General features: G+C 40.8%; 4 protein-coding genes across 6 annotated transcripts; 1 reads left to right on the top strand and 3 right to left on the bottom strand.

Moving 5' to 3' along the window:
* Positions 1-865: 865 nt before the first annotated feature.
* Positions 866-7888, bottom strand: LOC311012708 (protein crumbs homolog 1-like). The gene is made up of 8 exons (XM_084008318.1): positions 7737-7888; positions 6473-7429; positions 5076-5626; positions 4805-4970; positions 3089-4007; positions 2940-2981; positions 2712-2834; positions 866-1570 (listed from the first exon to the last, which is right to left on the bottom strand). Exons 1-8 carry the CDS (start codon positions 7783-7785, stop codon positions 1324-1326), a joined length of 3054 nt encoding a protein of 1017 aa, XP_083864444.1. The 5' UTR covers positions 7786-7888; the 3' UTR covers positions 866-1323.
* Positions 7889-9304: 1416 nt separating this feature from the next.
* zbtb41 (zinc finger and BTB domain containing 41) lies at positions 9305-15657 on the top strand. Of its 2 annotated transcripts, XM_084008320.1 has the most exons (11): positions 9358-9500; positions 10057-11319; positions 11431-11638; positions 12070-12139; positions 12301-12448; positions 12597-12726; positions 12844-12939; positions 13024-13130; positions 13263-13368; positions 13476-13564; positions 13908-15657. In XM_084008320.1, exons 2-11 carry the CDS (start codon positions 10089-10091, stop codon positions 14540-14542), a joined length of 2820 nt encoding a protein of 939 aa, XP_083864446.1. In that variant the 5' UTR covers positions 9358-9500; positions 10057-10088; the 3' UTR covers positions 14543-15657. The 2 variants fall into 2 exon arrangements, with proteins under 2 accessions (XP_083864445.1, XP_083864446.1); XM_084008319.1 differs by having other exon boundaries at positions 9305-9500; positions 13024-13368.
* Positions 15658-15763: 106 nt separating this feature from the next.
* LOC311012716 (complement factor H-related protein 1-like) lies at positions 15764-20198 on the bottom strand. The gene is made up of 11 exons (XM_084008331.1): positions 20052-20198; positions 19780-19959; positions 19063-19242; positions 18754-18945; positions 17680-17772; positions 17315-17386; positions 17119-17175; positions 16776-16937; positions 16519-16689; positions 16095-16120; positions 15764-15955 (listed from the first exon to the last, which is right to left on the bottom strand). Exons 1-11 carry the CDS (start codon positions 20194-20196, stop codon positions 15944-15946), a joined length of 1290 nt encoding a protein of 429 aa, XP_083864457.1. The 5' UTR covers positions 20197-20198; the 3' UTR covers positions 15764-15943.
* Positions 20199-21601: 1403 nt separating this feature from the next.
* LOC311012720 (complement factor H-related protein 1-like) lies at positions 21602-25642 on the bottom strand. 2 transcript variants are annotated; one of them, XM_084008334.1, is made up of 10 exons: positions 25480-25639; positions 25207-25398; positions 24599-24778; positions 24304-24492; positions 23616-23720; positions 23423-23476; positions 23047-23208; positions 22793-22951; positions 22006-22031; positions 21602-21861 (listed from the first exon to the last, which is right to left on the bottom strand). In XM_084008334.1, exons 1-10 carry the CDS (start codon positions 25535-25537, stop codon positions 21835-21837), a joined length of 1152 nt encoding a protein of 383 aa, XP_083864460.1. In that variant the 5' UTR covers positions 25538-25639; the 3' UTR covers positions 21602-21834. The 2 variants fall into 2 exon arrangements, with proteins under 2 accessions (XP_083864460.1, XP_083864461.1); XM_084008335.1 differs by lacking the exon at positions 23616-23720 and having other exon boundaries at positions 25480-25642.
* Between the last annotated feature and the right edge of the window lie 200 nt (positions 25643-25842).

The following is a 25842-nucleotide window of genomic DNA, read 5'->3' on the forward strand; positions in this document are numbered from 1 at the left end:
AATCATCAGTCATAGTCTAGTACCGGTATGTCAAAAAATGTCATTAAAAAAAATCATAAAATAGTTTGTTTAAAAAAGAGCATGTCAAAAAAGTAAAAAAACAAGTAATTTTATAGCATGTCGAAAAAAGATATAGTATGTAAAAAAAAAAAAAAAAGTCCTTAAAGTCAGTATTGAAAATACTTAATGAAATAAAGTCATACTATCGCATGTCAGAAGTTATAAAAAGTCATAATATAGTTTGTCAAAAAAATATTAAAAAAGTAATATAATAGCATATCAAAAAGTCATAATATAAAATAATAATAAAAATAAAAAATAATAAAAAATAATCTATGTATAGCATGTTAAAAAATTTAATAAAAAGTCATATAATAGCATGTTGAAAAAGTCATAAAAAAGTCATCACTTTTTTGGTGACATTTTTTCAATTACTTTTTCAATGTACTATGAATTTTATGACTTTCTTTGTCATGCATGAGTATGTTTTTTTTCAATATTCTATATTTTGAACTTTTTAATACATTTTTTTACATGCTATATTACTTTTTTTATGCCTTTTGCAATATACTATACCATGATATTCTTGGCACCTTTCTATAAGTAATGCAATATTTTACAATGAAAGTTGTCACACTGGAATCTGTCAAAGGTATATTATTTAATTGTTTGCATTAACGAAATATGTGCATAAAGATTTAAACATAAGTAGTAGTTTCCATTTCACAAAATGTATTTAATGTTTTCATCATACAAATCAGGTTCTGTGTGCACTGCATACAGAATAGCCTTCATGATTTAAATTAAGGTACATATTATGTGTAAATGTACAACTTCCTAGCTATAGACAGGTATAGTATTCACATCCAATAGATGAATAAAGATAAAGATAAAGCAGCGCTTGAGATAAAAAGTGGATATTTAAGGCACAAGACAAAATCTAATGTGTGGTTTTCAGTATGAGAACCAGATGAAATGTTTACTGTATTCATATTCATTACCAAATAAATATGTTCACAACAGACACATTTCTATTACTGACCTCTTCAGTAACCTAGATACAATGAAATACACACATAATGGATTTACTGTAATTGTCCCCCGTCTCTTCTTGTGAACTCACTCCTCCTTTATAGAGCTGAGAGTTTAACTTCATTAGAGAGACAGAGAAAGCTGAATCCACCAGCAGATGGTGTGCCTCTTTCCTCCCTTTAGTATGAAGCCTTAAAGATCGGCTGATGTGCTGTGTGCCCTCCAGGCTCCTGGTAACACAATACATGATTTTTGGGTTCTACATTGTACTCCAGCGTGACAGTCAGGAGCCTATTCGTTAAATACCCAATCGATTTCTGGTTCATCGTCGAGGCGCAACACAAGGTAGGACACCAGCTGGAAGAGGTTCTGCCACAGGCCCAAGAAGATGTACAGGTAGAAGTCGCTGACGTCCCTCTGACAATGTATCCCTGAGTAGTTTATATCACACACACACTCAAAACTGTTCACGTAGTTGATACAGAAGCCTCCGTTCATACACGGGTCTGAGGCACATTCATCCACATCCTTCTCACACCTGGAAGGAAACATAAGGATGGAAAGATTACAAAAACAAGAAAAGGCAAAGTAAGTAAAAAAATAATCTAAAAAGTCAGAGTTATCCCAAACAAACTGACTGAACTTTAGCGGCCACAAGAGGGCACAGTAGCCATGGTGGTGGCAGACTGTTCTAATTGGTGTGAAGGAGAAAAGGGTGTGGTGTAAGTGCTGAAAATTGACATAAAAAAATCCAAATGGGAAACGTAATCCTGCTGTAATATATTTTTTTGGCCACTTTGGCAGCAGAAACAATCTCTAGTTACACATTTTAAGTGATGTGTAAATGCAAACAGTGGCTTATTTGCACATAGCATTTATTCTTCTAATATTTTGGTCTACACCAATTCCTGTGGGAAATATTCAGCTCTGTAGCTGCTGAATCACTAACCAGCTAGTTATGAGTTTTTATATAATATTTTTGTTGAAAACAGCTCCCTGCTGGGGAACGACACGCTTGGTCGAATAATTGTCAATTCAAGCAAAAGCAGCCATTCAATCCAATGTTCATATCAAAACATTGATGACAATCACCTTCATAACAGTAATATTTACAAATTACAGTGTGACACTGGGCGACGTACGATATTCAAATTTAATTTTTTTTATGTCATACTATTGTATGACTTTTTAATGCATTTTATGACATAATATTACATCAATTACTGTGCCTTTTTTTGGAAAAACAATGACTTTTTAGTACATATGTGGCATAAGAGTGCAACTCTGTATGACATACTCAATTATGAATATTTATAACGTTACCATTGAATAATATGATTTATTTCCCCTGACATACTATATGATTTAGACATTTTATGTGGCATACTATTGTATGACTTTTTAATAACTTTTTCATGACATATTATATGTTAAACTATTTTATTTACGTTTGTATGTATACTGTGACATTTAAAGTTATTTGACATTTAATACTATTACTTTTAAATGCCTAAACCCGAAAAATGTATTCCAAATAATTTTGTTTTCATTATGTATCAAAGACATTAATACGTCAAATCTGAGTCTCCTCATCTGGATATCTGGGGACCCTATGTAGCTGACCCCCACGGTTGAGAAACCTCAGCAAAGACGATTAAATATGTTGAATCAAGTCTTACCACTGTCCTGTGAAACCAGGCAGGCAGTAACAGCCGTTGTCTGCTTCTGAGCAATTTCCTCCATTAAAGCAGCTATAGTTCCATCTTTTCCCCGCGCATGTAGATACAGGCAACTGAGGAAGTCTTAACAAATAAAAGAACACAACAGGAAATGTCAGTGCACTCCAGTATAATATGGATTTAGTGAAAAAAATGGATATGTTTTTTTTTTTTTTTCAAATAACTTACGGATTGGTCTCGATGTACCATGGGATTTCAGGAATGTTCTCCCTGTAAGAGATCAGTTTGTAAGTCAGTATGCATCTGAGCCCGTTACAGGCGTTCGCTAAAGAAGCCATGGTGTCACCGAGATATTCATAAACAGTGGAAAAACTCACTCGCAGTATTGGCCCGTCAGGTTCTGAGGGCAGAGGCACGTGTAGCTCCTGAAGCCTTTGAGGCACGTCCCGCCTCTGCTGCAATTGCTGTTTTCACACATATCAACTACCACCTCACACTGTTTACCACTGTACCCCGGCTCACACACACACTTGAATCCCCCAGGCAGGTGGATGCAATTGCCGTGGACGCAAGGGCCGGACATGCAGGTGTCTGTCGGCTCTTGACACAGTGGCCCTGTCCACTCAGGCGGACACGTGCAGTGGTGCAGGTCAAACGAGTCCACACACACACCCTCGTTGTCACAAGGGTTGGTTGCACACACACTGGCTCCCCAGCAGCCGTATCGTGGGACGGCGTTGCCGTTTATCCTCTTGAACTGCTCCTCCTGAGGTCTGGGGAGTGTCAACTCTGTGTCCAGGTGGAAAGGGAGAGAATGGCCTCCGATCGCCACCGGGCCCAGACAGCCAGAAAGGTTGGGTGGTGCATCCAGGCTCAGGCCTCCCAGGAAAACGTCCCCTCCCTCCTTAAGAAAATCCAGGTCCCCCGCAGATGTTCTGGACATGCTTAGCTCCTCCTTTTCTCCATCCACAGCAATGATCCACATGGAGGTCGGGAGCGTCGGATTCTCCATGCTGAGCTCGACAGTATGCCATGCTCCATCACTGACCGGACCCTGGCTTTGAACCGTCACCTTGTGGGAGTCTTTGTCAGTCCCAGACTGGAGCTCCATGACCACATGAGAGTCCAGGAGGGCAACGTTGAGGTAGTCTGAGTCCTTTTGTGCGTGCAGTAAGGTGGCAGCGGACTGTCTTGTGCGGAAGGTGAGGGAGACGCTGCTGAGTCGGCGATTGATCTTCCCATTGCTCTGGTAGTGCAAAATACTGCTTTCAGCCCGAAATGTCACATTATTCAAACCTGAAAAATAAGAAAAATGTAATTGTATTATTTACAGTAGTTTTCCCATTCATTTTAAATCTATTCTGATGCCAAGACATCCTTAATCTAATCATCCCTGCTGAACATTAAGGCTAAATACATTTGATTCATTTGAATTAATTTGATTTTTACATTTACATTTGTTTAAATGTGCTTTGAATTCAACAACAGAAAGAATAAAGAAATAATTGAATCAGATACATTAATTGAGCTGCTCATTCCTATTTTTCTTATGGTGATAAAATACAGATTATAAGGTTAAAAGTCTTAAAATGTGAGGAAGAGGAATCCACAAAATGCAAAAGAATGAGAAAATGTAATCAACGCTATGGGGGAAAAAAACTTGAATTGGCAGCTACTCTCTTTGTGAACATGTGACATCTCCAGGCAGACTTGTCATCATAAACTTCCACAGACATGTGGCGGTAGACTTAATCTGACGAGGGATTACAATGTCTTAGATGTCCTATGTGGGATCCCTGCCTCAACGCTGTTCCCTTCTGTAATCAGCCACACTGTAATTAATCAGTGCCTGCACCAGCGGGACTGCACACTGCAGAGTCCCTCCAGTGGATACAAACCAAGATCAGAAATGGGCTAGTCAAATGAAAGACATGCCTCATGGATCCTCTTTTGGGCTGGCTGTGCACATGCTACTATTAATAGCATAAATCCTATTCTTCAGACATTCTTAAAGAGTCTCAGACACGTTTTTTTTATTCCGTGTATTTTGAAGATGTTCTTTCTAAGACAGAACCACATCTCGGGACACTCACAGTCAAAGCCCTGAGAGTGGGCTTGACAAACAGCAGTGGCGGGGCAGGGATACAGGTCACACCATTTCACCTCCTCGCAGCGCTGCCCTGCAGTGTTGGGGGGGCAGTTACAGATGAAATCGTCCCACATGGAGTAACAGACCCCCCCGTTGAGACAAGGGTTGACCTAATGAAGAAAATAAATAAATTAAACAGTGTCCTTGGTCATTATTAGTGCATATAAGTAATGGAAATTTGTCACAGGCTCAATAAAGACAATATAATGACTCACAGCACAGGCGTCGTCACTGCTGCATCCTTGTGCGACGTTGATGAGTTGCTCCAGGCTGTAAGATTCCACCGCAGTTGCAATGGGATAGAACTGTAGGCGCTTGCTGTTAATCCTCAGGTCCTGGACACATCCCTTAAAGTAGCCACCAAACGAGGCAGAGGCTGCCGGAACTGGTAGCCCTCCAACGAAAACCAGATCCCCGCGATGGGTCTGGATGGGCCTAACGGGCATAGAGGTCTGACTCTGGGCTGACTGGAACAACATGGCTGCCGTTCCGTCCAGCTTCACAGTCACCAGATGGAAATGGCCATCATTGACTGCACCCCGACCAACGAGGATCTCAAAGTAGTTGACCTGAACTTTGACCCTGCCCTCTTCCAGCCACAGGTGGAGGTACTGGCTGGTGCTGTTGGCGAGGATGAGGAGCAGGCCACTGGACCGCCTGGTACGAATGAACATGGATATGGTCACAGCATCACCTGGGTCATCGTCCAATGAGAAGAGAGCATAGCTCTCCAGGTAACTGTTCCCAAACCTTGCTGTTATATGCTCTGCAAGGGTACAGGGAAGAGAGAGAAAAGGCCTTGAAAGTCAAACTTGGACAAAACCTGATAATAAAATAATAAAATCAAATACAAATGAATTAAAATAAATAAGTTTAAATATTTACTTTCAGCAATTTTGTTAATGCAGTAGCTGACAGGACCAAAGCTGTTGCCGTAACAACAGAAGGGCAATAAAAAATGTCTATCGAGCTAACATGCTGCTGACTGGAGCTTCATATCTAATAGACAGATACAATGGTTGCATCGATCTTCTCATCTATATCGCAACCAGAAAACATCAGAATCCTGCAGTTATATGTGATGGATCAGAAGCTTTTCATCAACTTAATAAAAGTGAGGTTGTTGACTATATTTCCAGCATTGTTTTAACTGAGAGGAGTGCTCTCTGTCCATTGAAAGGAGGAGCTGATGAGGAAATCAACCAAAGAAAATCCCTCTGCATGGCGCGATCCATGCGACTCCCTGATTTGTGACAGGTGAGCTGCTGAAACCCACGTTTTCTTTAATCCTCAGCCCAGGTGTGGCTGAACGCGATGCTATTTCTACTGACTCTAAGCTCCTTTAAAGGTCTACTCACTAATTTCATCATCCTGCTGGGTTGTTCTCTAGCTAACTATTGAGACTGACCGTTGAGGTGACTGAGGTTGAACTTTACTTGAACTGTACAGCATGTCTTCTAGTAATTCTGACCAGAGGTGTGTCATTGAAATGCTGCTGGTAACTTAAGTTTTCTTAGCATGAAGAGGTAAAAGGAAGAAAAGATTTGGGGTAAATTTTAAATTGCATGTAGTGGTGAGGGAGAGAAAGAGTGTGTGTTTGTACACGTCATACCTTCTGCACAGTTGTCTCCCTCATACGGCCTGTGGCACTCACACATGTAGTCCCTCCAGCCCTGGCTCACGCAGCGCCCTCGGTTCTGACACGGGCTGTCATCACACTTGTCTCTGTCGCTGCATCCCACTGTGACGTTCTCCTGGGCGTCTGAATCTCCAGCAGGCAACATCAGACGCGAGTCCACAAACACATCTCTGAAGCAGCCCAGAAAAGATGGTGGGTAGTCTTTTTCATCCGCCACTCTGCCCGAGCCCCAGTTCCCCCCGACTGCTCCTATAAAGAGGCTCTGCCGAACTGACCCTGGCTCGGGGAGACCGGAGGCCTGCTCGAGCAGCTGGACGTCAGCGCCGGAGTCTCTGGCGCAGCTTCCCTCGGTGCAGAGCAGCCTGATGAGGCTGACCACGCCGCCCAGTGACGCTTCCACTGTGTGCCACTTGTTGTTTGACAGGTACTCCGGCAGCTCCTGGACCAGCGTGCTGGAGCCTTGACCCCTCAGGCTGCGGAGGCAGAGCTGCCCGTTCACCAGCTCAACGCTGAGGAGCAGGTCGTCCACCCTGCGCTGTAAGAGGGTGCCGACCGGTCTCGCTGTCCTGAAGCTGAACGTCACATTGAGAGGAGCCTCTGGGTGTAGAAGCTGAGTCTCTACGTACATGTGGCCTCGGGACTCAAATGAGAAGATGGTGGGGGTCTGGCATAGAGGGCCGGTGAAGCCAGCAGGGCAGATGCATATGTGCTGATCATTGACAAGAAGGGGAGAGCATATTCCTCCATTCACACACTGGTCGCCAACACACCCGGAAAGTACGGTTGTGCAGTTCTCTCCCCCGTATAGACGTCCATTTAGGCTTTGTTGGGAGCAAAGGCATCTGAAACCTCCATTGTGGCTCTCACACAGACCACCATTGTGGCACGGCTGCTGTTCACATCCACCGATGTCCTCATCGGACAAAATGCCTGGAGAGGCGAATACAATTTTAAACATGTGTCAGTCAGATTCTGCACACAGTCACAAAATATGTGTGTAGAATCAAATTAAATCATAAAAATGAAAAACCAAAATAACAGAACTGCTTAATTTGAAGTTTATAATAATCTATAAATGCATGTTGTGCATTACAAAATACATGTTGGACACCTCAGTCAAACAGTATATCCAAACACAACAACGATCAGGTTAGACACATCTATTAGTTACTAACCAATATGATAAACATTCACAAACAACATTCATCTCTAATGACACACTGTATACAAACATTACCTGTATAAAGTAACCATAACATCCACACATGCACACTGAATCTCAACATTGTCCTCAACAAATCCCCCGGAATCAGTAGATGTTTGGCAATATCTTCATTTCAGTCAAAGAGAGGTGGGGAGAACGTGTGTGTGCGGCTCCATCTTCAGCTGTGCTCCTCCGCGCATGCATGTGTTCAGTGAGATGCTCGGAGCAGTGCGAGCCAGATAGGAGGGATTAGGCTAATGCACTTACAATGTCTTACACATTAAACATGTTTGCCATGGGTCAGGTTCATCCAGGAGACTAATTGAGCAATTCCACACAAAAAAAACACCCCTTGATGAAGTCTGGTGAAAACAATTTGAAATGCCCACATATAAACTATAAATACACACGCTGAAACATGGACTTAAAATTAAACTACACATGTGCACATGGATGCACGTGCACTACAGGCTGTGTCCTCTGTTATTTGGCTGCAGCAGTTGGCTGGACCGAAGCCCGGTCTTTCAAAGAAGCTGGTGGTTCTAATCTGGGAACTATCTGTCATTAAAACTCCACTGACGTCTCCACCAGTGATTTATCCGAAGAGCCCTAAGAGCATTGTGTGGGCTCATTCGTTACACTAACTGATAATTTTAGTGTTGCTTGTTTTGCTCTGACTCGGGTTCGATAAATAGAATCATAAACCATGAGTTATGACCAGGGTTTGAATAAGTATCAAATATTTTACTAAAAAAAAAGGTAATACTGGGATTTAAAATACTAATTTACAAGTAAAACTCCTGCAATGAACATCGAAATGTAGGTAATTACAATCAACAGGAAGTAGTTAAAATACTCACTATGCAGCCAAAATGGGCTTAGTCTGTGTTTATATAATTATATAATATATATGACACCTCCAAATTATCATTAGTGATATGTTTACATTTAAGCATGTGTGTTATTTGTTGTAACGGCAGTATGGAAATCATTTAACATAACTGAACATCATTTAATATAATTTAATTTCAGGGAGACCGTGGACGGTTGCAACACTTTTAATATTTCTCTCAATATTTCAGAGAGAAAGGACTATGTGGTCTGTGATATGGTTGCTTAGGGGATCCAGCTCTGGCAGCCATGACAGAACTCCATGTGCTAGCTCGACATATTGACCTTGCACTTGCTAACCAAGCCACCGAATTAAAACATAACCAATTTTTCAAACTAAGTACACATGTTAGTGTACTAAAAAGTAGCCTACGCCATTTTCCTTTTGTGGAATAAAAGGACAATCATTTAAGATACTAATATGATGGCCTTGGTGTATGTAATGGTATTTGCTTCGGGTTCCACCACTGTAAAAGACTGAGCTCCAAAACGGGTTGGCAAAAGCTCAGAAAGAACGTTATTACCTTTCAGACTACATTACCCATGATCCCCTCGTCTCATGAACCTTCTCGTGAACCTTTGTGATGGTGCTCAGACGACGCCTCATCTTCTTTTAATTCTTGTTTGGGCTACATACAAAACCAATCAACACTTGCATGTGTGTATATGTCCGAGTTAGTTTCCCTCTCGCCGTCGCGTTAATGTTTACGTTCGTTTACGGCCGCAAACGAGCCCTTTAGAGAAAAACAGAAGCAGCCAATGGGCGAACGGTTTGTTGCGTTGTCCAATATTTCCCGAGGATGGGAATGTGGGGCGTTACGGTACTCAGGGAATGATTATTCATCCGTTTGTTTTCAACGTTACCTGTCAGTATTGTCGCTTGTAAACACGTCTCGTATCCCTAAGGTAAGTCGTTTTTTATGGTTCGTTTTTAAACGCACGGATGTAACGTTAGCCGTCCATTTCCGGGGTAGCAGTAAGGGTCGTTTGTCAACACTCTCCTCGGAGGGGGGCCCGTCCGTCACACTGGTAACACGTAAGGGGTCCTTGAGGTGGAGAGACCGATGCAACCGTTTGACCGTTAATAATTGAGGATGTCAGTAAGGTTACTAGCTTAGTCGCACGTCTCCGTCGGGCCTGTGTCGCCCTTTGACTACAGTGTTGATAAAAGTTAGCTGTTCTTCTGCCTTTCGTTGAATACATGGGAGAAATATCCCTCAAACGTTCGCAATAATTCGCTATCGTGCTTCTTTTTGCGCAATTAAAAATAATTAACTTCTCACTAGTGCCCCACTCGTGTCAGCGCCATGCTGTCAATGCTATTGTTGTGTTGTTAAAGTCGGCCACATTTACACGCTACATCATTTGTCCAGTATGTCACTATGGTAAACCCAGTCATTAATGAGAGTTAGTACAAATAGGTGTTTAATCTCGGCTCTGTTTGTATTCCTCTGGTTTTCAGGAGTGATTCATGGTCGCTCAACAAACCCACCAATGAAGAAGAAGCCTTGTAATCCGCCGCGTCCCAAACGCAGCAGGCAGGTCGGTGCCAGCAGTGAATGTGCTGCTACAGAGCCGGGCGATGTGCTTGGCTCCAGCGCCCATCCAAACACTGGAACTGTCCCAGAGTCAACCTCGCACACCAGGAACCTGGCCATGTCGCAGCACAGTCACAACCTCCTCAAGTTCTTGAATGAGGACCGGACCCGACAGCGGTTCTGCGACGTGTCGGTGTCCGTGGGTGGGAAGCTCTACAGGGCCCACAAAGTGGTGTTGGCCCACGGGAGCAGCTACTTCCACGCGGAGCTGTCCAAGAACCCAGCTACGGCGCGTGTGACTCTGGACCACGTCGAGGACTCTGTGTTTCAGCACCTTCTGGGCTTTTTGTACACCTCTGAGTGCGTTGTCACGGAGACGGACGTCCCAGCTCTAACTGCAGCGGCCCGATTCCTGGACATGATGGATGTGCTAAAGCTGCTGTGTGAAGAAGGGGACAACAACCAGCCACAGGATGAGATAAGAGGGTCTCCTGAGCTGGAAATGACCTCCAGTGACTCACCAGCAGGTGATGCAGACATCCAGAGCACACGTTACGTTCAGTACGACGTGTGCAGTCGCCAGTTTAGTCCTGAGAACTCCCTGCGGGACCACTTGGCCGAGAGTCACATTGATGCAAAGCAGGAAACCTCAACGGAGAAAGAGACGACAGCAGCTCAGGGGACCGCCACGACGCGGAGATCAGCTCGCAGGAGGAGAACACCCACCAAGTACCAGAGAGACAATGCGGAGTACACCATCAACACTCCCGAGGAAAAACAAAGGACTGTATCGCCAAGAGATCAAGATGAAGAAAGAATGGACGAAGCAAGAAACGTGGTCGTGGAAAACCAAGAGCCTAAACTAGATGCAAATGACGCATCTAAACCAGCTCTGGGGGAAGATGCAGTGGACGAGGAGGAGGAGGAAGGAGACATGAATGAGGACGTGGTTGCCCTGGGGAAAGTTGCTGAGGTTTGCGAAGCCGACAAGAGCACCGGTCAGCAAGGTTTAGATGTAGAAGGGGCAGGGCAGCAGGCTGGTGGAGAGGTGGAAGTGCGTGTGCCAGCAGCAGGAAGCTCTACCCAGAGTCCAGTGTACCCTGAGGGTCTGGCTCCAGTTATCATCCAAACCTCCAGCAAGAAGATTCTCAAGTGCCCCAAATGTGACAAGACCTTTGACCGTGCAGGTGGGAACCATGGAGTAAAGTCTAGATGATTAGTGTAATTATCAATGTTATCTCTTAGTGGCTGTGTTTGTTCAATATATCATCTAATCCACCCTTTCCTGCATTTTATAGGGAAGTACGAGAGCCACACCAGAGTGCACACAGGAGAAAAACCGTTTCAGTGCGACATCTGTCTCCAGCGCTACTCCACCAAGTCTAACATGACGGTACACAAGAAGAAGCATGCCAGCGACGCTCCCTTCCAGAAGAAGGAACACAAATGCCCCTTCTGTAACAAGCTCCACGCCAGCAAGAAAACACTGGCCAAGCATGTCAGGAGGTGAGACACTGCAGCATCACAACATCCAGTCTGTTCAGTGTTCAAGGACCATCTACATGCCAGACGACATAATGAAATATGCATTTATTACAAGAAGATATGACGGTTTATCCTGGGGGGAAATTATTGCCTTTACCATATTGCATGACTGTCTGTTGAGATATTTAATTCTCGTCACAGCTGACAGTGCAATGTTTGTATTATTGGGTGTAGTATTTGCAGTGCACTTTATAGTCTGGTTAAATTTGGAAAATGTTCAATTAGAGTCCTAATTGGAATTTGCATTGGAAATTCTAAGTAAGTTTAAAAAAAACAACAACCCAACAACTTCAATTCTCATGGAGTCAACTCTCCACTAAATCTCCATGCTGTGTTTTCTGCAGTTATATAATATGATGTGATGACATCGTGTATCTTCTCCATCTTACCAGGTTTCATCCTGACCACGTCCAAGAGTTTCTTACTAAGAGGAAAAGGAAGAGTGAAGGCTGGAAATGTGCTGTAAGGATCGGTTTCACTCATTATTGCCTGATTATGCAAGTTGATGCTAAGTAGATGATGCATGATGGTAGATACATTCATTTTTGCAAAAAAAAAAAAAATGTTACATTCAAAGTAAAGAGTTAATTTTGATTTTAACAGTCTGTAACCTTTTGAACTAGATTTGCCTGAAGACCTTCACCCGCAGGCCTCATCTGCAGGAGCACATGATCCTGCACACCCAGGACCGGCCTTTCAAATGCACCTTCTGTGACGAATACTTCAAGTCTAGGTTTGCCAGGCTGAAGCACCAAGAAAAATACCACTTAGGTGAGAAATACACAGTGAAAATAAATATGGTAAAACTGAACATTAAAAAAGAAAGTACTATTTTTGTAACACGAGAATAGAATGAATCGTGTTACTGTGGCAATCGATGCTTTAGATGAAAGAGTTTTCTATTGTTTCTCACCTTCAGGTCCGTTTCCTTGTGAGATTTGTGGCCGACAGTTTAACGACACCGGCAACAGGAAGAGACACATGGAGTGCACACATGGAGGCAAAAGAAAGTGGACCTGCTTTGTTTGTGGGAAATCTGTAAGGGAGCGGTACGTCTCTATTATTAGTTTTTCTACAACTATTTTGACATGCTGAAATGCAAAAAAAAACATCACACATGAACCATGTGCTGGCTTATTAAGATGCATATTTGTTTCTTCTGATAGGACAACTTTAAGGGAGCACTTGAGGATCCACAGTGGGGAGAAGCCTCACCTCTGTAGCATCTGTGGCCAAAGTTTCCGTCATGGCAGCTCCTACAGGTGGGTATATTAGAAGAATGTGACTGTTTTAAGCTCTCCGTTTTGAAGAGTGGCCTTTTAACGAGCAAACTTTTTCTTGGACAGACTCCACCTCAGAGTCCACCATGACGACAAGCGCTACGAGTGTGACGAATGTGGGAAAACGTTCATACGCCATGATCACCTGACCAAACATCAGAAAATCCACTCTGGTAAGGTATCAGGCAAACAAGCAATTTGGACAGAGGAGACACTGCTTCGTCTCATTCACACATTTTATTTACTGCTAACCTTTCACTGTCTCCAGTCAGTATTTACTGTAACCAAACCTATGTTTATTACAGGTGAGAAAGCACACCAATGTGAAGAATGTGGCAAGTGCTTTAGGCGCCATGATCACCTGACAGTCCACTACAAAAGCATTCATTTGGGAGAGAAAGTTTGGCAGAAGTACGCTTAACCACTCACACTAAATCTGTTTTTTGGGTGATATTTATGTTAGCTGTCTCTGGTGTTCTTGATTTCCGTCTTTGTTAACGAGGAGTTTTGTTTCCCAGGTATAAAACAACTGTACATCAGTGTGAGGTCTGCAAGAAAGAATTTAAAGGAAAGTCCAGTCTAGAAATGCACTTCAGGACCCACTCAGGTAAGGTTTTATTCTACCATGCAGGTTACCATCCTGATGATTATGTGAGCATGCATGCACCTGTACCTTCCTGGACCATATATGGCAGCTATTATCATCCACTTGACCAGAGCACCATCTAGTGGGTTGGAGAGGTACAGCCAAATGGTTTGATTAAATAAAAACATTTACAAAGCTAGTTATTTTGATATCAAAGCAAACTCAAAAATTAAACCCTCAAACTTCCATAGATATAAAGTTGCTCTTGTTGCAGCCACTTACACATTGTCGTGGAAGAAGAAATCCAAAGCTTGACCCATGTCTAAACAGAAGTGTTTGATGTTCTCTCGTGTTCGTGCGACAGGTGAGAAACCCCACAGGTGTCCTGAGTGCAACCAGACTTTTCGGATCAAGAAGACCTTGACGAAGCACATGGTGATTCACTCAGATGCTCGTCCTTTTAACTGCCCCCACTGCAGCGCCACCTTCAAGCGAAAAGACAAGCTCAAGTACCACGTTGACCACGTGCACAGCACCCGGTTCACGGAGCAGCCCCTCGGCACACTCGGCGAGGACAAAATAGTCTCCATTCCTTTCGAGCAGCCCTCTAAGGTATACCATGCTGAACCCAAGTCAGCCCTCCAGGGCAGCCCCCCTCCTGCCAACGTCTGCGTGCCGGTCACTTTAGTTCCCGTCCAGATGGCAGGAGGAGGGCAGGGGGATCTGAGCGCTCACAGGGCCTCGTCTCTCTCCTCCCAAACTCACAGCGTTGTGAGCATGCAGGCTCAAGGACAGCAGCAGAACTCCAGCTACCAGGCAGCTACGGACCTGGCATTCTTAGAAAAGTACACCCTCACCCCCCAGCCTGCTAATATAGTCCACCCCGTGAGGCCTGATCAGATACTGGACCCCCGAGAGCAGTCCTACCTGGGCACACTGCTGGGACTGGATTCAGCTTCCTCTGTGCAGAACATCTCAAACTCTGATCACGCGCACTGATGTTCCTCAGCCAAACACTGGGAAGGCACAGACGCTAAGAGCGTATTCACCACTAAAATGTATTCTCACTTAAATACAGCAGGTGAGTATTGTCCTCTGTTTGAAGTGATTCTATTACAGACCAGCAGGGGGAGCATGAGATGACCTCTTGGATGTTCAGACTCATCTCAGGAAATGCACACCTTTTTGTCACCAAATTTAATGTATTTGTACAGAATGAAAAAAAAAATGTGGATTTAAACCATTTTAATCTTGTAACTTAAGTAAAACAGTGACAAATATCAACATGCACTGAACTTAAATTGAAAGACACAGGCGTGGGAAGATTCTTTGTTCCAATAAATATGAGGTGAAAACATAAACTTGTAAACGTTACAAATATCAAGTCCGCCCCTTTTCTTCAATGTATGAAATTAGAAATTCTGTTTTCCGAAAGCAGACATTACATTTATTTTGTCGCACAGAAGATCGTTGTTATTTGTTTTTCATTGCATTTTTATAAGCTATTTATAATCTAAGCTATTTGTTTGTTTTTTAAGGAGCCATTGACTGTCAAAAAAAAAATTGGTTACAAATTTAATAAATGAATGAACCATTGGATTAATGTATCCAGTAAAAATACTATTAGAATATTAACAGTTCTATTTTCACTGGAAATGATATACATTATTATAGGTAATAATTATACAAAAAAAGTGGCAGAGCTGTAATGCTGTGTATACTTAAAACTGTGGCCTTAACATGTGATGTATTTGCCTTACATCATGTCAGTCAAAAGTTTTAGGTGCGTGATTTTGTGATGCAAGGTTATACATAAGGATTTTTTGCCCATTTGTGTATAAGCAGCGTATACATACATATAAGCACAGTGATCAGGTCAGTGTACTTATGCATGTGTGCAAGAACCTCATTTTAAATACAGATGTTTCAAAATAAAAGAAAGGTAACGGTATAGAAGCTGTTGCTGGTGGATTTCAATCACGCGCCAATTACAGATCTTTTCACGAGTAAATGTTGGACGAATACATTTCAAACTGTTAAATCTCCACATTCTGAAACAATGGAAATGCTCTTATCCAACGTTTTGCCATGATCAATAAAATCTGACTTGAAAATATCGATGTTTGTGACTCATTAGACCCGTGACAGATGATGTAGAAAACACAGTCTAGAAAGATAATTGTTGAAGATTTTATTGAGTCCATCAAATTACACTGTATTTGTTGAGTTAATTTTGAGACTTTGAGCACACAGACTCCTACATTACACACGTGTTCACAGATGAATATGAAAGGACTGAAATGTTTTTTGGAAAAACCCATTTTTGGAATAATAATCTATCTGAAAAGTTCCAGGCTGTTTTCAGTCAGTGGTGAGCAAATCCAGTAGTATCTTCCACTCTTAGCAAGTATCCTGGTTACAAGAGAGGTTTAAAAATATATATATATATCATTAAATATAATCGAAATAAAGTAAAACATAACTCCAGGATCATAATTGCAAATAATAAGCGGTAATAACGCTTCATGCGAGACTCAGGAGTAACACTCACCCTCTTTCGTTCAAACCAGCCACAACCTGAAAACAATCCAGAAGCACAGCAGAGTCACTAAATGTCTGCGTGTTTGAAAAGAGTTGTGGGTGCACATAGTGAATACATGTAATATATTTGGCAAAACACTGTATGAGCTTTCTTCTATTTCCCTTTTGTTGGTGCAAATTAAAGCAAGCAAAACTAATATTACCTTAAAGGTTGTATGAAAAAACATCCAGTAGAAATGTTCTACATAGGGAGACTTTTTACTTTATGCATACTTTCAACACCTGTACTTTTGCACTTTTGCTTGAGTGAAGCGGTTGAATCGGTGCTTCTAATTTTACTCATCTTTTTGAATACAAGTATCTGTACTTCTACTCTACTTCTGATACTAGCTTATCTGCACATGAATACTAAGTGATACTAGAGATATACTTACATTTGGAAAGCGACAGTCTTCCGTTAGTGCACCAACCCACTGAATAATGAGTCGTCCACCAGTGAGGCAGGTCCACACATTCCAATGTCACCCTCTCACCATCTTTGTAATATTTAAGTCCAGCAGGAATTAACTCAGGATAGTAATCAGTGTTCAAGGAACAGAAGGCCACTGCACAAAAGAAACAACAAATCAAAATGTTAACTTGTCTTCCAGTCAAACTCTCTGATGGACCTGAGGAACTGACTGGTTTTTACCTCTGCAGGTGGGTACTTTGGACCACGTGCCATCGTTGTAACACATCACTGTCTCTGGACCCACACGCTTGTAAAACGTTGCGCACTGGTACTTCAAAGACATTGAATTCATTTTCACAACATCACCATTGGGAACTATGGGGTGTTGTCCACAGTTTCTGACTGAAAAAGAAAAATAATCTTTTCAGGCAAAGTCAACCTATTTGCCAATTCAATCAATATGGTTATTGTTGAATGTGAAGCCTGTAGATTCATCTTTGTAGCTAGCCAGAAATGTATGAAAAACAGTATATATTGTATATAATTACATTACGCAAAAACAGAAATTAATCTGCTGGATTACCATTTGTTATTTGAGGTTCAGTCTCTTTCTCATCCGGTCTGGAAACACTAGAAGATCCTGTAAAATACAAGATTAAAAGATTTTTACCATCATGTTTTCTTAAATTTTAAGATGACATGGTTGCTCTCGCAAGAGGGAATTTAATTCTCTTTGCTATCTAAGACATTATTTTCCTTATTCATGTCTATAAACCAACCTTCCGTCTTTCCACTTCCTGCAGATGCAGTGTGTCCTGCAGATCCACCTTGTCCTGTACTGGGTTTGTTACCTAGTAGGAAAAAATAAAAAGGCATTGGCTCTGCACCTCCTCCCCTGCTCCCCTCTCCCAAGGCGTCCCTCAGGGTTCCTTGCTTGGTCCTCTCTTGTTCATCCTATACATACTTACCTGTGATTATTACTGTGATTTTTTACGGTGTTGTTTTTATTTAGTCACTTTGAGAAATTTCAAAAGCGCTATACAAATAAAATGTATTATTATTATTATTATCTACAGTAGTATATACATATTCTATAGTGGATATACTTCATATTTAATACAGATCAAGACTGTACTACTTCCACCTGCAGGTTGTGTCCCACTGCCAGTTGATGTACTATCACCAGTTCCCCCTGTCGCAGAACCACCGTGTCCAGTGTCTGGTCTGGTTCCTCTGCCTGAGAAAGAAAAATCATTACATATACATACAATATATTCACGTTCATGGACCACAGAAGGAGGCAGTTTTCTCTAAAGGTCCAATGTGTAAGATTTGGCCAGAATTTGATGCCACAGTGTCTGTGTATTGTGTTGCAGAGAAACATCTACTGACCAGCTAACCAGCAAGCCCTGCCCGTGGTCTTGCCGTGACCATGGTCTTGCTGTGACCATGGTCTTGTAATACCACTTGTAATTCCAGGAGTAATTGTGAGTCACTTTAGAATCCGTCTCCCAGGTACATTTTTTAAGGACTGTGAATTTAGATTGTATGTACCCAGTAGTCGACGTGCTGGACGCTATTTCTTAGGTGAGGGCATTGCACCTTTGAACAAAGCTCCTTCCTTGGGCTCTGACCAAAAGTCAGTCCTGTTATTTTTGACCACTTGGGGGCAGCAGAACCACACAAACATATTATTATATATTAAAAAGTGAATTTGGTGAACAAAAAGTTGCTTATTTATACATCCATCTGACAAGAAACATAGTAATGTGCCAAAGAAGGCAATAAAGGAAACTGTAAGCAAGTTTGGATTTCAAAATTTTGATTAAAAACCGTCTTTGCAAAATGTTTTATGGCGAAGGGAATGCAAACGTCTGTTAGACTAGGCCTGTATGGTTGTGACATCACAACCTTATGGAAGTCCTGACAGATTTTAAAGGCACAGTTTTCATAATTTCATAATGAGCGCCTTGTAACGTTCACAGTATTTATAGAGCAGCTAGTCCTGCTTTCTAATCAAAGAAGACATGGAAATTGATACTAAAATAAAATTAGTTTGAATGAGTAGCAACATTAAAAACAAATAAATATTATGAATTATCACTTCATTGTTTGGTAAATTAAATTGATTAAAATAACTTAACTAAAGTTCAATTAACTGTCATATCAGCATTTATTAATGGTGGCTATTAAGGCTAAACTGTGTAACCCCACTTACTGCACGCCGGGGCTTCAGTCCAGGTTCCAGCTATGCAAATGATTGATTTCTCTGTGTCTGCTCCATCTACAGTATATCCATCTTCACATACATACTGCAGTTTTGTATCTACAGCAAAGATCTCCTGGTATCCCCGATGAATGATGATGGCGTGGGGGATTTGAGGAGGCTCACCACATGCCTCAACGCTCTCTGTGAATGAGAAAATAAATCATGGAAAGGAACAAGAAAAGGTTTCCTCACGATTAACCATTTGATCCTGTTATTGTATTTATTTTTTCATTGGAGCAACACATTTGACTGACTTACTCTCACAGACCGGCACAGAGGACCAAGTTCCATTAATACAGTCGGCTGTGGCGTCCCAGGCTTTGTTTTCATATCCTTCATCACATTTTATCCTGATTACTTGTCCTTCCTCATACCAACCATGCATGTTCACGCTGTATATTGCATGGGGGATAGTTGGTGGCACACAGGCATTTTCGTCTGAGGAAAAAAAAAAAAACTACAGTCAACTAATTTGAATTTCCTACTCGGGACCTTAGAGATTCAAATACCGATACATCCCTAAACAAGACTCCTTAAACCGAATATATTAAGTAGGTGGTATATTCATAATATTTGAACATTTAACACCGTTTGTTAAAGGTGGAAAAACACCTTTCATTTGCAACTTTTTTTTTTTTCAAAACCACAATTCTAATTATAGTGAATGCACTTGAATCATCATAAATTTGTAGAAAATATAGTATGTGCTGGCATCTTATTTCAGTTTCTATTTTACATTTAAATACTGGAATCTTTGTTAATATGTATCCAAAAAGAGCAGCAATAGAAATACTATTTTCATGATATCCAATCAGTCATTATTGTGTTTTTATTGAATCTGCTGGTTTTCATCATATCTTGTATGCATGCTGAGAATTGAAGACATTGTTCCTTTGAAGCATACAAAAACATTTAATATTTAAAGTTTTCAAGCCTCAACAACACAGCAGAGATATTTATGAAACATATACTCACCTATACATTGTGGTTCATGAGACCACGTTCCATTTATACAGGTGCTTCTTGCCCACCAGCCCTCCACTGCTGGTTTAAGTCCTTTATCACAGGCATAAGAGAGCTCTGCTCCATGAGAATAATCTTCATGTTGAGGCACCAAATAACCACCTTTGAGTCTGGGAGCACGACAAGGCAGGGCTGCACTCTGTGCTGCAACACAACAAACACATTCACAAGAATATAGTTCACAAATTAAGATGTTTCCAAGTGACATAATCTTATCTTCTTACCATGCAACACTCCTGGAAAGCAAACCAGGAGAACAAAGCCAAGGTATCTTCTAACGCACATTTTGTCAGGAATCAAAATCAGTAGGACGAAGCAAAGTGAAGAGCTCAGTTTAGAACCGGACCAGTTAATAATTGTTGAGGGCATTTCCCCAACAGTAAACAGTGAGTTACTGTCACAATGCTGCACTCACAAAATCTACAAACAGGCTTGGTGTGTTCTTGTCAGATAAGTCACATTTTCCCACAAATGAAAAAAATCAATAGTATGTGTCGATTCCCCTCTTTATACACACTGACTGCACGCTGCAGTGAATGAACAAATCTAAGAGGGATGCTAATTTTCTACTTTGTTGCTCAAAATGATTAATTTAAATTTCTCAGACAACAAAAGTTTTCTTTTTTCTTTTTACAAAAATCTATATTCTTGTTTACAAGCCCCATTTCAGATTGATGACCCAGGCTGTGATCAGAGGTCGGCATTATTGAGTTCCAGCTCAAACTCTGATAGCCACCTGCTGGATCCTCATGTGTACTGCATCTCGTTATTTCGACATGTCAATAGGAAAAGCACAAGTCAGGTGTAAATAATAATGGCTAAATTCCATTTAGCCGCTTTAGATTCAGTGCCCTGGTATTGTAAACGATGATGATTATTATTATTATTTTAGATTTATTCTAGATTTGTTTTATAAAGAAAACTCGGGAATAGTATACCTTTAAATTAATTATGTTACATTATATATTTATTGAATGAATTAATCATGAGTTAATTTGTTTGGAAATAACTAAAGTGTGAGTAGAACCAGATAACCTCAGATCACTTGTTACAGACATTTCACACTCATCAGCAATATTCTAAACGGGCCCTTTTGTATTTCCTGACAGGAAGTCCATTTAGGATTAAACCTCAGCAACAGAATGGCATTAAGAAGATCTACACAACTCTTTCTATAAAAATCTATTTGATTATTCATTGAAATAAATAAAAAACATCTTATTGTTTTTGACAAAACATCTTGAGATCATCTTGAGATAACAAGAACATTTTCATTGTGTCGTTCAAATCCGTCATTTTATCATAAGTCTACAGCTGCAACCTCACACAATGTATTTCCATAATATCCATAAAAACTGGATAACTCCTTGAGAAGGAACTTTTTGTAGGAACCGTATCAGATGCAAAGGAGGATTTATGTCTCATTTTAAGTTGACTACACTAAGTCGTTGTCACACTACAGTATGATGAATATAATAAATCATTACATTTGTTTCACTTTGACAGGGTGGCATAAAGTCCTGCAATGAGAGGCACGTTTGCTGTGAAATCTGGTGCACACATTCACGTATATAATTTATATATATATATATATATATATATGATACTTAGGAACTTATGATTCTGCAATGAACCATCATAAATTGTGCTTCCACATCAGTGTTTGTTCAACAGCCACAGATCTAACGGCAGCATTCATTAGGAGAAACAATCCATATGATCCATATTTAGTGGCATGGCTGTTATCCACAAAAAGAATACAAAGATCTCTGTGTGGATTTTTATGGTGACATTTTTATTCAGACTACTGTAGGCCATACAGACGTTTTTATTCAGAGTAAAGATCGAGTCATTGGTGCATTAACAGTTCCAATCACCAACTTATAAAGCGTTTAGGTTTAAAACTAAATATGTAATACAGATATGACTAACAACATGTTTTTTTTCCGGTGCAGTCGTTTTCTGGTGGAGATGTCAGGCTTTTGTTGTCGGGCCAGCAGTGATTCTTCAGCCCTGCAGAAACTCGCACACTCCCTGGTTACACCAACAAGCAACACGGTTAACAGTTAATACATTCATACAAAACTGAAATGAAGTTAAAATAAACATTAAACACACAAAATAACCGAATGATTCCAAATGAATCTTTGGGAAAATAGATCCAAGAATAACCCTTACCCGTTGATGATCAGAGACATAACAACCTAAAAAAGAACAGCAGAACAGCAGTTTAGCTTAACGTTTGTTACTTAAGTCTGATTGTCTAAAGTTCTGCATGGCTGCAGCTACTGAAAACAGTCTGTTCGGTGTTATATACGTTTTCTCTACTGTTGAAAAATTCCAGGATAATTCTAGTTTGATTAGTGTTTTGGGGTATTTTACGAGTCGTGCGCCATGCTTTGTGGGGTTTTGGGGGCAACTCGACCTGGCTGAAACGGCACGGCGGGGGCTGAAGCAAGCAAGCTTCTTGGCTGCAGGGTTTGCAATGGAAGTTTCACCACATGAACCTCGTTGCAACCATTTCCCAGCTTTACAGCTTGCATTCTCACTCGCCTGTCATCTCAGACCATCTCCTTCAGGAAACAGGACTTATAATAACTTCATTAGGTGTGCTAGTGAGCCCTTACATTACGTGGTGTAGGTTGGATTGGCTCAAAAGAAATACAGTGCCCATGTTCATCCTAATAGAGGAACAGGGCAACAGTTCAGTTACATGTTTCTAGTATACACCAATGGAGCTCAATCACACAAAGGAATACAATTTTAACTACACAGGCAAATACTTATTAGTAGGATTAAATTGATTAATTTTAGCTCCCTTCATGGGATTTATTGACAATATGAAAACAAATGCCAAGCTATATGTCCCTTTACATTTCTAAGTGATCGTTATCTACCTGAACAAAAATGCTAAAAACTATAAGCATTGTGACAAATTAAAATGAGAGCCTACTTGTTTACTTACACCGGGTATAAGAAAGTATTCCGTTCATGCATTTCATGAAGCTGCTGTAATGAGGCCAAATACACGGAAAGTACGTCTCTCCTTCCTTTACATATTGAACTACAGATAGTTTCATATTGACCCGTCCGTGTTCAGCAGGAGTCAGGGTACAGAATGTCGCTGCACAAAATGAACAGAAAAGAGTGTTTAAATATTTGGGTAATATCGTTGAAAGACTTTGGGAATGAAAAATGTTGGGAATGATTCATTGGTACCTTTGCAGATGGGTAGTTGTGACCAGCTGCCATTGTTGAGACACGTCACAGTGTCTGAACCGATTGTTTTGTAAAAGCCGTTGCACTGGTATTTCAAAAACATGGGACCCTGTTCCACAATGTCACCGTTTGGAATGATTGGGGATGTTCCACAGCGCTCCACTGAAAGAAAAAGAAAAGTTATTTAACATTGCAATAGTCTCTCAATGAAACAGTGTTTTTTTTTAAATATAATTATTATTTGAATGAATGATTAAAATGTATTATATGTATTATTTTTGTTAACCTAAAACCTTGCCATCTAACCTGCACTTGTAACCGATAAATACATAAACCAAGTCTGATGTAAGAAGAACAATGAATCTGAATAATTGACCTTCTGTGATTTGGGGTGTACCGTCGCCCTTGTTTGAGCCAGCTGTGGAGGAACCTGTGAAATACAGAGCACACAAAAAGGTGAGACACACCAGTTAGTATCACTTTGAGACGTTCTCTGGTATTTTTTTCTTTTCCGATTGGCAGTAATGTCTTAACTTTTTTTTTACCAGTGATGAGGGTTAATAACTTACCTCCACCTGCAGGTTGTGTCCCACTGCCAGTTGATGTGGTGTCCCCCCCTCCCGTTCCTCCCACTGTGGATCCCCCCTGTCCAGCACCCGGTTTAGTTCCTCTGTCTAAGTGGAAAAATATGGTTTTCATACCAACAGGAGAAAGATATGCAAACCGGACATACCACAAATTCTCTAATTTATTGGCCTTTATTCTTAATTGTCCTTGTTTTACAAGTTTAGTGATCATACAGTATTTCCTTTATGTGACCGTGAACGTTGCCTCCTAATTCTGGAGAGAAGAATCCAAGAAAATCTGGTTAAAACTCAGCAAACCGTACTGGTGTCGCTCCACATTTAAGAAACAACGTTTTTTATTCCTTCACAGATAAAATACATCTTTTCTCTGTGAATAACAATGAAATGATCTCAAATAAGATGAGCATAAATCATAAGATCTCCCTGCATAAATACAGGATATGAATATATATATATATATATATATATATATATATATATAGTTTTTATTATTTAAAGTGGCTAGACACAGTGGCTAGATGTAATGTATGATTCACTTTTACAAAAGTGAAGGACTAAAGAATAATGAATGAGCCACGAGTTTAGAAAACTGGTCAACTGTTATGTTGGTCAATTATCTCATTTGCATTCAATAAATTAATCCTCATATCTCAGCAAAATGTCCACTTACTGCACACAGGGGCTTCAGTCCAGGTTCCAGCTATGCAAATTATTAATTTCTCTGTGCCTTCATCCACAGTATATCCATCTTCACATTCATACAGCAGTTTTGAATCTGCAGCAAAGACCTCCTGGTATCCCTGATGAATGATGATGGCGTGGGGGATATGAGAAGGCTCCCCACATGCCTCGACGCTCTCTGTGGAAATGAGCACAATTGTCACCAAAAGAAGATGACTGGTGACTTGATGCAGCTGGTGGGAATTCAAATGTAAGAACTGACTGTTTGCTTTTTGGACACTTACTCTCACAGACGGGAACAGATGACCAATTTCCATTAATACATTGGGCTGTGGCGTCCCAGGCTTTGTTTTCATATCCTTCGTCACATGTTATCCTGATTGTTTGTCCGCCCCTATACCATCCACTTTGGGTTTCTGTGTATTTAGCATTGGGTATATCTGGTGGAAAGCAGGCTGTTTCATCTGAGGGGGGAAAGGCACTTTTTTTAACCATGGGACAGTCTTTAACATCTTTTTATTGTTTTAGATAACTATTATTTGCATGAACATGACCTCTAAGGATTTATTACATCAACAAATTGCTGTTAAAGAGAATGCTCCACCGCCTTGAGTTTCATTTTCAGATATACTGCAAATATGAACACTGAAGAGTCAATTAGAAAGGTAATGCCATAAGGTTTTACTCTACAGTCTCATACAGCAGATGGAGAACCTAATGCTTGCGCAGCATGTCCACATTGTATCAATGGTATAAATAATAAGTCTCCCCAGGGCTGATGAATAAAGAAAACATATAAAACATGAAAGGTGACGTACATTTTATGCTTCTGCAGGCTTTCAGCATCTCAATCAGACAACCCAGCAGAGATATTTATGAAACATATACTCACCTATACATTGTGGTTCATGAGACCACGTTCCATTTATACAGGTGCTTCTTGCCCACCAACCCTCCACTGCTGGTTTAAGTCCTTCATCACAGGCATAAGAGAGCTCTGCTCCATGAGAATACTCTTCATGTTGAGGGACCAAATAACCACCTTTCAGTCTGGGAGCACGACAAGGCAGGGCTGCACTCTGTGCTGCAACACGAGTAAGAGCGAATAAACGCTTAAAAAGAACAAATAAATACAATTATAGACGAGACCATTTAACATTCTTACCCTGCAGCGTTCCTGGAAACCAAACCAGGAATACAAACCCAAGATGTCTCACGCACATTTTGTTCAGAATTCAATATACTGCACCACCAAGCAGAGTGAAGAGCCCAGTTCACATCAGAAGCAGTTAATAATTGTTGAGGGCATTTCCCCAGAAAGTTAAGAAATGTGGAGTAAACACTCTGTTGCTGTGACTCCCGTCACGCTGTTGCTCTGAAGCCAGCTTGCCCCTACCTTTTTTTTAAATGTCTCATAATATGATTAATTCCAAATTATGAGTAGTTTTCTAATAATGGTGTGATAGTAAGTCAGGACTGAACACAAAATGTAGGTGTTATAAGACAGTCCCTCATTAATATGCATTTT

Source organism: Eutrigla gurnardus, assembly GCF_963514095.1.
Source record: "Eutrigla gurnardus genome assembly, chromosome: 4".
In the NCBI taxonomy this organism is placed as follows: domain Eukaryota; kingdom Metazoa; phylum Chordata; class Actinopteri; order Perciformes; family Triglidae; genus Eutrigla; species Eutrigla gurnardus.